Genomic DNA, 14133 nt, shown 5'->3' on the forward strand with positions numbered 1-14133 from the left:
GACCACCTAATGTAAATTGATTCCAACTTAAATGGACCAAATATCCATCCCATTGTAGCTCTCCTCACTTATTTTGTTAGACAAGGAAAGAGGGAAAGAAATTTCTATCACAGGCATTAAGTGACTTGGCAGAAATCCCCTAGGTCATACAGCAGGGAGTCATTCCTGAGTTTCCCTTGCCAACATTTGGTCTTAACTGAGTTGTCAGTATGGATAATTATAAAAAGCAGAGGCCTTGATTAATATACATTCCTGACAATCATCTCATTTTTAGCTGGAAAATCTCATTTGTGATCCATTTCCCATTATAAGCAAGGGGATATTTGCTCAGAATCTTCTAAGCATGATTGACAGCTAATCGACTGAATTTCTCTCCTTTTCTCCCTTCCTCCTTATTCCTCTTAGTTACTTACTTTTCAGTGGGTCATTATGCAAAATTTAGAGTGTACAGGAGGATGTACATAGATAGATTATATGCAAATACTACACCATTGTATATAAGAAACTTAAGCATCATCAATTTGGGTATTCCCAAGGGCCCTAGAACCTATCCCCCACTAATACTGAAAAACAGATCTATACATTTAAATTTTTCATAATATATCAATAACCTCACTATTTCTAATAGTTGTAAAACCTCTGTTTTTTAAAGTATTTTTTTTAGTTGTCAATCGACATTTATTTATTTATTTATTTATATGCAATGTTGAAAATCCAACCCAGTGCCTCACACAAGTGAGTGCTAGGCAAGCACTCTACCACTGAACTACAACCCCAGCCCAACACCTCTGTTTTGATAGGATGATTTTGTCTTATATTGTAGTTATCAGACTCAGACCTACTACATTAAAATTTGATATTCTGTCTTATTCGTCTTTTTATCCCACCACAGCACACTGGCTTCTGTGTAATAGATGCTTGGTGATGATTTAATAATTTAAATTTAGTTAAGCAAGCATGTCAGAGAAAACAGTCTGTCTGTCTCTTTGTCCTCTGCAGCAGCAGACATAAGAGCTGAATGCACTCTAATCCAGTTTAGTTCTGATACTATCTCCTCAGGTTTGTCTAATTTGCTAAAGCAGCTCACAGAGCTCAGAAAACATATTTAAAATTTCAGGTTCATTATAAAGGATATTTCAAAGGAGACAAATAAGTGTCAGATGAAGCGATATACAGGGTAAGGTCTGGAAGGGTCTCAAGCTCAGGAGCTTCTGTTCCTGTGGAGGTGGGGTACAACATTCTCCAAGTGTCTATATGAGTCCTTGTTCACCTTGCTGGGATTCTCCACTTGTTCATCTGTCCTAAAGCTCTCCAAACCCTATCCTTTGGGGATTTAATGGAGACTATTACATAGGCATGAAAGCTAATAGACTTGGTGGGGAACCCCAACAAGGCCTGTCTATGCAGCATTCCTTCCTCCAGAGTATGAGGTAGGAACCCTCTGGAATGAGGTGGGGTATTATGACTTAACTATTAGACAAGGGTAAGTCAGAGAAATTTTTTATAGCCAGCTCCAGAAAGATTAGAATTTCCCCAACCTTCCTTTGGAAAGAGACATTTTAGTTTCTTTGGCCTGCCTTGGAGAGGAAGTTAAGAGCCAGGAACTATGGATGAAAAACAAAATAAACAAAAACCAAACATGTTTATATACATACATATATGTGTATAATAAATATATATATGTATATATTTCATACAGGAACAATATCAGGAAAAGTTTAGGAAACCTGGCCTGGAAAAGAGCCTCAGTTAGCCTAAGACAGGTTGTTGAAATTGATTTGTGAGGGAGGGCTGGATTTCTGTGTTTAGCAGTTATGATTGCAGAGACATAATCTAGAAAGCACTTACAAAGGATTAATGTGTAGATTCTCAGGATGTTTTTGTCCTGTTTCTTCCAGAAAGCTTGAAGACTTGAGGATTTCCCCCTTGAAATATATTATTCATTTCTTTGAATAAAGAGACAAAAATCCCATTTTTAAATAAATATCCTCAGCAAGAAAGTGTTGGAACCTAGTATAGTCTTCACTAGCAGCCAGCATCCCAGGTTGATCTGCAGAGGTCCATCATTCTTTCTTATCATTTCTCTTCTCCCCCCACCCACCCCCAGAATATGAGAGATTTCTGCAAGCCAACAACAGAGAATTCAACGCTCTTTTTGGATATCCAGTAAGTATCCCACCTTGGGCTATTTCAGAAGGGAGTTAATATTTTGTAATATTTCTCTTTGTTAAGGAAACAGGGAATTCATTATAGGTGTGAATCCTTCAATATAAAGTCTACTTTCTTTTAAGTTCCTATACAATGTGTGGTACAATGAGTGTTTAGAAACCAAATTAATCCAAGTACCTAAACTCAGGGGAGAATATGTCTCAGATTTTAGATTTATATATGACAACTAGAAAAGAAATACTATAGCTTTTTGTTTTGCACAAATGAAAGCTTAGTTCCACAATTGTCTTTTTTCACTTAGATATTAAGAAAATACATGTAGATCTACTACACTCATTATTTTCCATTATATTGATAAACCTTATGTTATTCAACCAGTTTTCTATTGATGAACATTTAAAATTTCTCCAGCATTTTTCTATGATAAATAGTCCTGCCAAGCTCAGTGGCACACACCTGTAATCCTAGCTAATCTGGAGACTGAGGGAGGAGGATTACAAGTTTAAGGCCAGCCTCGGCAACTTAGTGAGACCCTACCTCAAAATAAAAAATAAAAAGGACAGGGGGGCACTGGGGTTGTGGCTTAATGGTAGAGCACTCGCCTAGTACGTCCAAGGCCCTGGGTTCCATCCTCAGCACCACATAAAAATAAATAAATAAATAACAAATAAATAAGTAAAGGTGTTGTGTCTAACTACAACTAAAATATATATATATTTTTAATATTTTCACCACTGGAGCTACATTCCAGTCCTTTTTATTATATATATATATATATATATATATATATATATATATAATAAAATAATATATATATATATATAAAATAAAAAGGACTAGAATGTAGCTCCAGTGGTGAAGTACCCCTGGGCTCAACCCCCAGTACTAAACGAAGAAAAAAAGGAAAGAAATCTACAATAAATGATCCTACATGACCAACATTATATATTGTATCTGCATAGGTATATAATATGTATATTCCATATATAGGTATAAATATATATAGTTTGTCACATTTGTATTCATATATGTTGTGAGAACTTCCTGGAAGTGAATTGGCTAAGATAAAAGGAAAACACATTAAAAATTATGATACATACTGCCAGCTTGCCCTCTAAAAAGATTATATCCTTTTATAGTTCTGCCTATAGTAGAGATCTGCCACGTGACCAGCACGAGCTTCATAAAAGAAGGTTCAATGCACAAGAAATTGCTAGTGAGTTTTAAATTAAAGAGACAGACTGTCATTACCTTTAACCCCAGCTCTGAGCCCGCTTCTCCTAGCTCCCGCCTCCAGCCACCTTATGCTGTGCGAGGTTTACAAAAGAGACTAGAGAGAGAGAGAGAACACCAGGGAGTGAGCTTTTATTGGGGAACAAAAAATTCAAGGGAAAATCTCATCCAATGAAGGTTAAGGGGGGCAGCATCCCAAGGTCAGGGCCAGCGATTGGGTCTTCAGATCAGTGGCTAGGCATGCCTCTTCATAGACAAGCCCTCGTACCTGGGACAGGGTGTGGGATGGCTTTAACCCCACTGTGTCCAATGCCTCTCATCCAGCCTGGGAGGTAACTCAAATCACGTGTGAGGATGGCCTCCCACATAGAGACTGTCCATTTTTCTATATTCCTGCAAACTGGTTATTATCAATCTTCACCTTCAATGAAAAAAGACTCTTAGATGAAAAATGGCATTTTGTTATCTCTTCTTCCTTAATTTTAAGTGTGATTGATAATCTTCTTGTGTTAGCCATTTATATTTCTTTTTCTGAAAACTGCCTATTAATGATCTTTGCCAATTTTCTGCTGGGTTGTTCATTTTTCACCTACTTATTTGTTTATGAATAAGTAGTTCATTGAAAAGATATATATTGAGAGTTTTCAAGATGGCAGAATAGAGGAGGTCGATTTCCTAGCTGCCCCAAGGAGTGAAACCAAGAAAGCAGACAGGCAGCTTCTCAGAAAGAATGGATGAACAAAAAAAAGTGGGGTGACTTTACTGAACTGGCACGGGCAGAAGATATTGTTGGAGATCCTGAACACAAGACCAGGAAACATGGGGTCAGAAGGCAATGAAGGGGTCTAAGAATTGGTTCCCCCACTACTCATCCCTAGGGTACAGTCTTCCAGTGTGGACAAGCAAGTACTGGGTACTGGAGGTGTACTGATTTAAAATCTCCAGACCTATCTGCATTCAGCAAAGAGCCCCAAACAATGGAGCATCTAAGCCAAAACCCTACCTCCAGGAACTCTGCTTACTGGTTTACCTCTCTCACTCCAGCAATCCAGAGGGTGGAGCATCACACTCTAGAAGACTCCCACCTAAAACTGCTGACAAGAGAAGCTGAGAATATTTTGAACCCCAACAGAAAGAATTCTTTAACTTTTCATCAAGATCTTTTTTTTAATTCTTTTTCTCTGTATAATTGTGACCTTAATGGTACATGGACATTTATACATATTCATTTTTTTCTCATTTCTAGCATTTTTGAAGCCAATTATTTTTTATGGATTAGTTATTTTATGAACTAGAATGTTTGATTAGTATGTTTTAGTTATGTTTTGTATTCTTTTATTTTATTTTTTAAAAAATTTTATTCTTATATATTTTTTCTCCTACTAGTTTTCCTTGATTCTCTCTTTTCTTCTGATAACAGCCAATCTCTATCGTTCTTTCACTCTTCCTTTAATTTTTTACTTCTTCTTCTCTCCTCCTCCCTCATAATCATCGAATCCTATATCACTTCTGTTCTCTCCCTGTCCACCATTTGAAATTATAAACCTTTTTGCAAACTCGCTGTTTTTATTGTAGGCAATAACTGATCATATCATTTCTGTTTATTGTGATAATTAACATTGTAAACATCATAGTAGGAACTATTTGGTTTAATGCTGTATATTGTTTGCATTTGGTTGTTATTATTTGTCTCCCCCTAAATAGTGAAGTACTGGAAGCCTTCAGGGACACTAAAAGTCCAGAGTAGAAATTCTACTGCCTCAGATCCATACTGATAGATGGGTAGACACACAAAGAACACGAGAAAAAAAGGGAACAAATCATGTCAAAGAAAGCAAGATGCTCCAATAACAGAATCCATCAACACAACAGTAGAATAAATGTCAGAGAAGGAGTTTAGAATGTACATAGTTAAACTGGATCTGCAAAGTAAAATACGGTATAAGGAATGAAATCAGAGAGAAAATGCAGGAAGTGAAAGATCACTTCAATAAAGAGGCAGAGGGCTAGAGGTGTGGCTCAGTGGTGGAGCACTTTCCTGGCATGTGTGAGGCATTGGGTTCAACCCTCAGCACCGCCTGAAAATAAGTGAATAAAATAAAAGTATTTGTCAATCTACAACTAAAAAAAAAACTTTTTTTAAAAAATTTAGTGGCAGAGATTCTGGAAAAATAAACAAGCAGAATTCTTTGAAATGAAGGAAACAGTAAACCAAATTAAAAATTCAATTTGCATCACCAACAGACTACACCACTTAGAAGACAGAACCTCAGGCAATGAACACAAAATATATAATCTTGAAAATAGAGTTGACCATGGAGAGAAGATTTAAAAAAAAATCAACAGAACTTCCAAGAACTATGGGATAAACTGAAAAGGCCAAATTTATTGGGATAGATGAAGCCACAAAGATACAAACCAAGGAATGCACAATCTTTTCAATGAAATAATACATGAATATTTCCCAAACCTTAAAACTGAAATGGAAAATCAAATACAAGAGGCTTACAGGACGCCAAATGTACAGAAGTACAACAGACCCACACAAAGGCACATTTTAATGAAAATGCCTAACATACAGAATAAGGATAAAATTTTAAAGGCTGTGAGAGAAAAATATCAGATTATGTATAGAGGGAAATCAATTTGGATCTCAGCTAACTTATCAACCCAGACCCTCAAAGCTAGGAGGTCCTGCAATAACATATACCAAGCTCTGAAAGAAAATGTTTGCCAACAAAGAATTCTGTATCCAGTAAAATTAAACTTTAGATTTGAAGGTGAAATAAAAAAAGTCCATGATAAACAAAAGTTAAAAGAATTCACAACTATAGAACATTCTCAACAAAATATTCCATGAAGATGAAAGGGGAGGGCTGGGGTTGTGGCACAGAAGCAGAGTGCTTGCCTTGCAATGTGAGGCACTTGGTTTGATCCTCAGCACCGCATAAATACAAATAATCAAAATAAAGACAAAAAAAAAGGTAAAAGGTGAAGAAAAAAAGTGAAAACCAGCAAAGAGAAGAACTACACTAAAGGAATAGTCAATCAAGGAGAAACGACTTCAAATTAAAAACTAGAAATAAACCATGACTGGGAATACAAATCATATCTCAGTAATAACCTTGAACATTAATTCAGGGGCCTAAAATCATCATCAAAAGACATAAACTGGCAGATTGGATTAAAAAGCAAGCCCCAAACAATACTGTCTCCAAGACACTCACCTTGTTGCCAAAGACATCCACAGACTGAAGGTATAAGGATGGGAAAAAACATATCATTCACATGGATCACATAAACAAGCAGGGGTTTCTATGCTCAGATAAAGTGGACTTCAAGCCAAAGCTAATCAGAAGGGACAAAGAAGCTCATTTCATACCCCTTAAGGGAATTATATATCAACAAGACATAAGGGCTGGGGATGTGGCTCAAGCAGTAGCGCGCTCGCCTGGCATGCGTGCGGCCCGGGTTCGATCCTCAGCACCACATACCAACAAAGATGTTGTGTCCGCCGAGAACTAAAAAATAAATATTAAAAATTCTCTCTCTCTCTCTCTCTCTCTCTCTCTCTCTCTCTCTCTCTCTCTCTCCCTCCTGTCTCTCACTCTCTCTTTAAAAAAAAAAAAAGACATAACATTCATAAATATTTATGCCCCAAACAATGGAGCATCTACATACATCAAACAAACCCTTCTCAATTTCAAGGATCAAATAGACCACAACACCACAATACTGGGTAACTTTAACATGCCTCTGTCACCACTGGATAGACCTAATAAAAAAGCTATAGAAGTAAAAAATACAATTGATAATTTAGACTTATCAGATATATATAGAATATTTCATCCATCAATTAATACACTTTCTTCTCAGCAGCACACAGATCCTTCTCTAATATAGACCATGGTATGTAAGCTATCACATATGTTGGCATACAATTGTAATAGTACCTTAATATATTTTTAGCATCTGTAGGTTATTTTCATAGCTCCCTTTCCATTGATACTAATTTTTGTGTTTTTTTTCCTGATTAGACTTTTTGATTCTTATCAAATTTTAGCCATAGTGTGTGTGTGTGTGTGTGTGTGTGTGTGTATATATATATATTACTACATAATTTGATTGTTAATCTAGCTTTTTTCTAATAAAAATACTTTAAGTTATAAATGTTCATCTGACTACTGTTTCATCCTAGAGATCCTGATATTTTAAGCTTTTATTATCACTTATTCAGAGCACTTAGTTCAGAGACATGTGGGGGTGGGGTTCTGTATATCTTAAGGTAATGGATTTCTTTTTTAAAATTTGTTTAGACATTGATGACCTTTATTTTATTAATTTACTTGTATGTGGTGCTAAGAATCGAACCCAGTGCCTCACACATGCTAGGCAAGGGCTCTACCACTGAGCCACAACCCTAGGATGATTGATTCCTAATGTAATAAATCATTCATGAAACAGTCTGCATGGTTTCAAATTTAAAAAAAAGTAATGGAAATGCTTTTTATATTGATTATATTGGTTACATACATGTCAAAACTGATCAAATTGCATATTTCAAATATGTATATTTTATTGTACTTCAATAAAGCCATGGGGGGACTAGTAGTAATCTCCAGCTTCATTCAGCAAATGCTATAATTTCACTCTTCTTCATGACTGAGTAGTATTCCATTATGTATACATACCACATTTTCTTTATCCATTCATCTCTTGAAGGACACCTAGGTTGGTTCCATAGCTTGGCTGTTGTGAATTGAGCTGCTGTAAACATTGATGTGGCTATATCACTGTAGTATGCTGATTTTTAAGTCCTTTGGGTATAAACCAAAGAGTGGGATAACTGGGTCAAATGGTGGTTCCATTCCAAGTTTTCTAAGGAATCTCCATCTGTTTTCCAGAGTGGTTGCACCAATTTGCAGCCCTACCCGCAATATAGGAGTGAACCTTTTCCCCCACATAATGTAATACACACACACACACACACACACACACATACACACACATACACACACACACACACACATTTATTTATTTATTTTTAATGTGGTGCTTAGGAGCAAACCCAGTGCCTCACATGTGGAAGGCAAGCTCTCTACCACTGAGCTACAACCCCAATCCCACCAACAACATGATTCTATATTTAGAAGACCCAAAAAACTTAATAATTGCCATTCTGACTGGAGTGAGGTGGAATATCAGTGTAATTTTAACTTACATTTCTCTAATTGCTAGAGAAGGTGAACATTTTTCATATATTTACTGACCACTTGTATTTCTTCTTTTATTAAGTGCCTATTCAGTTTCTTTGCCCATTTATTGATTGGTTATTTGTTTGCTTGGTGTTGAGTTCTGTGTATATCCTGGAGATTAATGCTGTAGATAAAGTGCAGGTGGCAAAGCTTTTTTCCCATCCTTTAGGGTCTCTCTTCATGTTCTTGGTTCTTTGCTGTGAAGAAGCTTTTTAGTTTGATATCATCCCACTTATTGATTCCTAATTTTACTTCTTGTGCTTTAGGAGTCTTGCTGAGGAAGTCAGTTCCTGAGCTGACATGATGGAAAGTTGGCTCTACATTTTCTTCTAGTATGCACAGGGTCATGGGTCTAATTCCTAGGACCTTGATCCACTTTAAGTTGAGTTTTGTGCAGGGTGAGAGATAGGGGTTGAATTTCATTCTGCTGCATGATGTTGTCCCAGCACCATCTATTGAAGAGGCTATCTTTCCTCCAGTGTATGTTTATGATGCCTTTGTCTAGGATGAGATAACTGTAAGCATATTAAAAAGATAGTGTACCATGATCAAATAGGGTTCATCCAAGGGATGCAAAGTTGGTTCAACATAATGGAAATAAATAAACATAATTCATCACATCAATAAACATAAAGATAAGAATCACATGATTATCTCAATAGATGTAGAAAAGGATTTGACAAAATTCAGCATTCATTCATGCTCAAAACACTAGAAAAACTAGGGATAGTAGGAGCATACCTCAACATTGTAAAAGCTATATATGTTAAAGCCAGAGCCAACATCATTCTAAATGAAAAAAAAATTGAAAGCATTCCCCCTAAAAACTGGAACAAGACAGGGATGCCTTCTTTCAGCACTTCTACTCAACATAGTCCTTGAAACTCTAGCCAGAGCAATTAGACAAAAGAAAACAATTAAAGGGACTCAAATAGGAAAAGAACTATCCCTGTTTACCAATAACATGATTCTATATTTAGAATACCCAAAAAACTCCACAAGAAGCCTTCTAGAACTCATAAACAAATTCAGCAAAATAGAGTATATAAAACTAACACCCATGAATTAATTGTGTTCCTATATACCAGTGATGGATCAGCTGAAAGAAAAATTAAGAAAACTGTCCCATTCACAAAAGCCTAAAAAGAAAAAATACAGAATCAATCTAACAAAAGAGGTGAAAATTCCAATGACATTCTTCATAGAAATATAAAAAGCATTCATGAAATTCATTTGGAAAATAAAAGGCCCAGAATAGCCAAATCAATCCTTAGCAAGAAAAGGAAAGCAGGAGGCATCACAATACCAGACTTTAAATTATGCTACAAAGCTATAATAACAAAAACAGCATGATATTGGCACAAAAATAGACATGAAGACCAATGGAACAGAATAGAAGAAACAGAGACAAACCCACATAAATATGGTTATCTTATAACAGCTTCTTTTTTCACCTGCTTTGTATTCTTCCACAAATTTACTACTGTTTATTTAAACACTTTCAGTCTTTTATAAGTATAAGCAATGGTTTTATACATGTTATTTAATGCATGTGTATAACACTATATATATGTGTGTGTGTTTGTAGTTTATGTGGAATGTTAGTTTATGATTTCTGAGAGTGGTTCTTGATAATAATGTTCAATGTGGTGCAATGGAGCAGGATTTTCCCTCTCTCTATTGCCCAGACTTACATAAGAAGCAGTATGATACAATAAAAGTAAGTTTTTGGTATCATATAGACCTGAGTTTCAATGCAGTTCTGCTTCCTTACTAAAACAAGTCATTCTGACCTTTAGTTCTTTTATATATAAAAAGGGCATAATAAAATTCACCTTACATGCTGGTCATAGCATTGTGAAAATGTGGCTTCTGTTTCTCCAAGAAACTGTGCTCCATGTGATTATAAAAGATTGAAAACAATACAATGTCCATGTACAAGAAACTGTTTAAATAAACTATGGTAAATATGCAGAAGAAATATTATGCAGCTGAAAAGGACTTGTTTCATTTACCTCTGTATTCATGGTTCCTGCCCCCAAGTTGGCACATAGATAATATATGCTGAATATTTAATAGTGAATAAATAAGTGCTGAATATTGAATGAACAAATAGATTAACCCAGTTTTAAGCTGTCATTTGTCTCTCTAATTGTGCATGATTTTTGTTGTTGTTGTTGTTTTTGGTTTTTACTCATAGAACAATGCCATCAAGACCTCAAAATATACTATTTTGAACTTCCTGCCCCTGAACCTATTTGAACAGTTCCAGAGACTTGCAAATGCCTATTTCCTGGTATTGCTAATTCTACAGGTATTGCCTCATGGGCCCTTTTCCATGGTGTTTTATAAACTTTTCTGGGGTCAGGTTGTATAATCAGTCCCTAAACTGAGAGATATCTTCTCTCTTTAGACAGAGGCAAATGAACAGCTGGTAACTCAAGCTAGTCCCCTAGAATAGCTAAGGTTAGGATTAGCCAATGTGAATCAACCCTCTGCAGGAGGGAGACAAGGTCACCAAATTCCAAGGAATGGGGGTTCCTCACGACTGCATGGCCCCAGTTCACCTAGACCATAGGTGGCCACAGACTCTCCATCCCAACACCAACTGCAATACTATTCCTCTTTCTCATCCTAGACTCCACAACAGGAAGTTGATGTGTAGGAGTCTGAGGAAGGAGGATTATTTAGAATATAAGACTGCTAGCACAAGGAAAGCAGCATAGGGTAGGCCCAAATTAGAGCAGAAGACAGATCATCTGAGGTCTCCTTGTGCGGAAGAGGTGTGGGAGAGTGTATGGTTCCCCACACCCACTCTTACTCCAGTATCCTTTGTTATCAGAAAAGAACTGGCCTTTTTCCATCAGGACAAAGATTGTGAAGCTCAGAACAGATTGGTAGCTACTGACAGTCTTTCCTTCCTTATCCTCCCTTGGGAAATGTTTACTTATATCCTGAGGGTTACAGGAAAACTAAAACAGTGAAAGCAACAGGATAGTTGGATTTATTATGAATTTAGGGAGTGAAAATGTTGGTGGAGGTAGGGAATTGGGGAAAAATATATTGTCCTTTAAGTTTTCTGACCCAAGATTCTCCTTTTCCTTCTCTCAGTTGATTCCCCAGATCTCCTCCTTGGCATGGTACACTACTGTGGTACCTCTGGTGGTGGTGCTGTCCATAACAGGAGTGAAGGACGCCATCGACGACTTGGTGAAGTGGCTTCCTGGGCTTCCTTCACTGTAGCTTGACAGTCTGTGGGCAATAAAACTTCCCAGAAGTATCTCAAGCCAAGATGCACTGAATGGAAAAAGATGTTTCCCTTCTTTGTTTCTTTATGTATCTCAGAAGGATATGTAATTCCCATCCGCCTAAGGCTGGTTCTCTTTTCACAGCCAGAAAGGGACAATGCAAGGCCTTTCTCTGCCTTTGGGCTGCCATCATTTTGAGCCCTTCCTCCAGGTCTCCTTCCTTTGGCTCTGCCACTCCCTCACTCTTCCTTCAACCCACTTTTAGCTTTCTCTGGTTTCACACTCATCCTTCTCCCTCTGTGCCCCCTTCTCCCATTTTATATTCTCTTTTCCTTCCTCCCAATATTCTGCTCCTCCTTGTTCCTGTTTTTCCTCTTTCTTCTCCTCCTCCTCCACATTTCCCTTCTCTCCAATTCTCCCTATTTCCTTTCCAGCTTTCAGTTCTATTCACACACAACTAGGAGCCCTCTAGTTTAGAAAGCCTCAGACACAGCTCCTTTCCTGAATCAAGTTAACAACTGGTGAGAGAAAATGGTTCGCAGCTAATGCTTCTAAGGGGAAAACCCAGCCCCACATCTGTTAGGGGGATTCAGGACGTCGATCCTTGTAATTTCCCCAAGAGAACCCTGATTTTGCCTATCTAGGTTTTCAGACCAAAGCTTGAAAGCCTGTTTCTCCAACTTTTTAATTGTAAAATCCAAGCTTAGCACATTTGATGGTTTAAATTTTAGTCACAACTTAGATGTGCAAAAATGTAACTATTTCTCTATAACTGGACTCATTTAAATTCATAACCACTCATAAATCCCACCCCACTCTTTCCAGGAAAAACAAAACAAAACAAAAGTTGTTGATTCGGGGTAATCCAGCTACTTCTGGTTTAGAACCACCTCTTTAGGATAAATATTTGGACAATTATGAATTGTAACAAATTCAGGATTCTCTCTGCCCCCTGCACAGTCCTGCCCTTTTTTCAGTCCTGGCACTGGGATATAGCCTAAATTTGTTCTCCTGCTATTTGGACTTTGAATATCAGCTTCCTTCTTCATTCCATCTGCTGTAGAAGTTTCTGTATGTCGACCACAGTTGGGATAGGGATGGAAGTATGCTTAGCAATACACTCCTTTTTCCTGCATCTGCCAAGGCATATGGGACTCTCTAGTTCTGCCTGTCACTCTGTATACTCTGTATACTCTGTCCTCTGTGCCTTTTGATATAGTTACCCCAGGCTTTGGCCTTTGTCTTTCTTCTTCCCGGGTAATTTTTCTGACTTTCCTTCTCAGCTTACACGTGGCATTAGGTTCTTAGCCTGATTTTAGTGGTAGAAAGGGCTTTGGAATGGAAGAAAGGGAAATTACAAAGGAGGGTATATATATATATTGGGTAATATTTCAAAATGTTAAAATTTTACATGCAGTTCTATATATCTGTTTCCTGAACATCTTCTTGTGTGGTTTTAGAAAAGGCACCAAAGTGACAATCATGTTAACAACTGTTCTGTTCTGCTGCTGGCAGATGGCAGGTACGTTTTTTAAGGAAGCCAATTTAGGTAGGACCAGTCCCAAGAGAGGGTCAGCCTTATTAAAGTGTGATGTCCTGGGTACTTGGGAAAGGTAGTTCAGGACAGTGAAAAGAACCTCAGATTGGCACAAAAGGAATTTGTTTCTAGATGTCATTGAGTATGCCCTTAACTTGCCACCTTACTTCAAATGTCTCTGGGACTCATTTTTCTTCTCTTTAAAGTATAAATAATATTTTTCACTTAGAAGATGAAGGAAAAATAATTTATATTAAAGCAATTTATATGTTATAACATGATATTAAATATACAAGTGATTATTATCAGTGTCATGGTTAGAAAGAAGACATTTGAGTTTATAACATTACTGGATTTGGTCAGGTTATCTTTCCTATTAACAGTCTAAAGAAGTATTTGTGTCAACACCATTGCTCTGGTGTTTGGTCTTAGGCACCTAAAGTGTTGGCAAGACTGAAAGGAGACAAACATGTTCCTATGTAAGGCAAAATATGAAGATATCATAAGAGGTATAACAAATTACTTCTTTGATTTCTTGGCAAAAGAAATCAAAGAAGACTTTCTGGAGGAGGTGATATCTGTACCAGACCTTGAAGAATGGGAAGAATTCAATAAAAGGGATTGTGTGAAAAGAAGAATGGCCAGCATGAGCAGAAGCACAACTGCAATAAAGTGAAAACCTGAAGGAAGT

The 14133-nt window shown here is 37.0% G+C and overlaps 1 protein-coding gene across 1 annotated transcript in view; it reads left to right on the forward strand.

The window, feature by feature from the left end:
* LOC101957720 (phospholipid-transporting ATPase FetA) overlaps positions 1–14133 on the forward strand; it is a 151132-nt gene that overhangs the window by 56621 nt on the left and 80378 nt on the right. The window contains exons 4-7 of the mRNA XM_078044974.1: positions 2108–2166; positions 10858–10971; positions 11769–11867; positions 13366–13427. Coding sequence (XP_077901100.1) covers positions 2108–2166; positions 10858–10971; positions 11769–11867; positions 13366–13427 — 334 coding nt within the window. The remainder of the gene's footprint in view (positions 1–2107; positions 2167–10857; positions 10972–11768; positions 11868–13365; positions 13428–14133) is intronic.

The sequence above is a fragment of the Ictidomys tridecemlineatus genome, chromosome 4 (assembly GCF_052094955.1).
Source record: "Ictidomys tridecemlineatus isolate mIctTri1 chromosome 4, mIctTri1.hap1, whole genome shotgun sequence".
Classification (NCBI taxonomy): Eukaryota; Metazoa; Chordata; class Mammalia; order Rodentia; family Sciuridae; genus Ictidomys; species Ictidomys tridecemlineatus.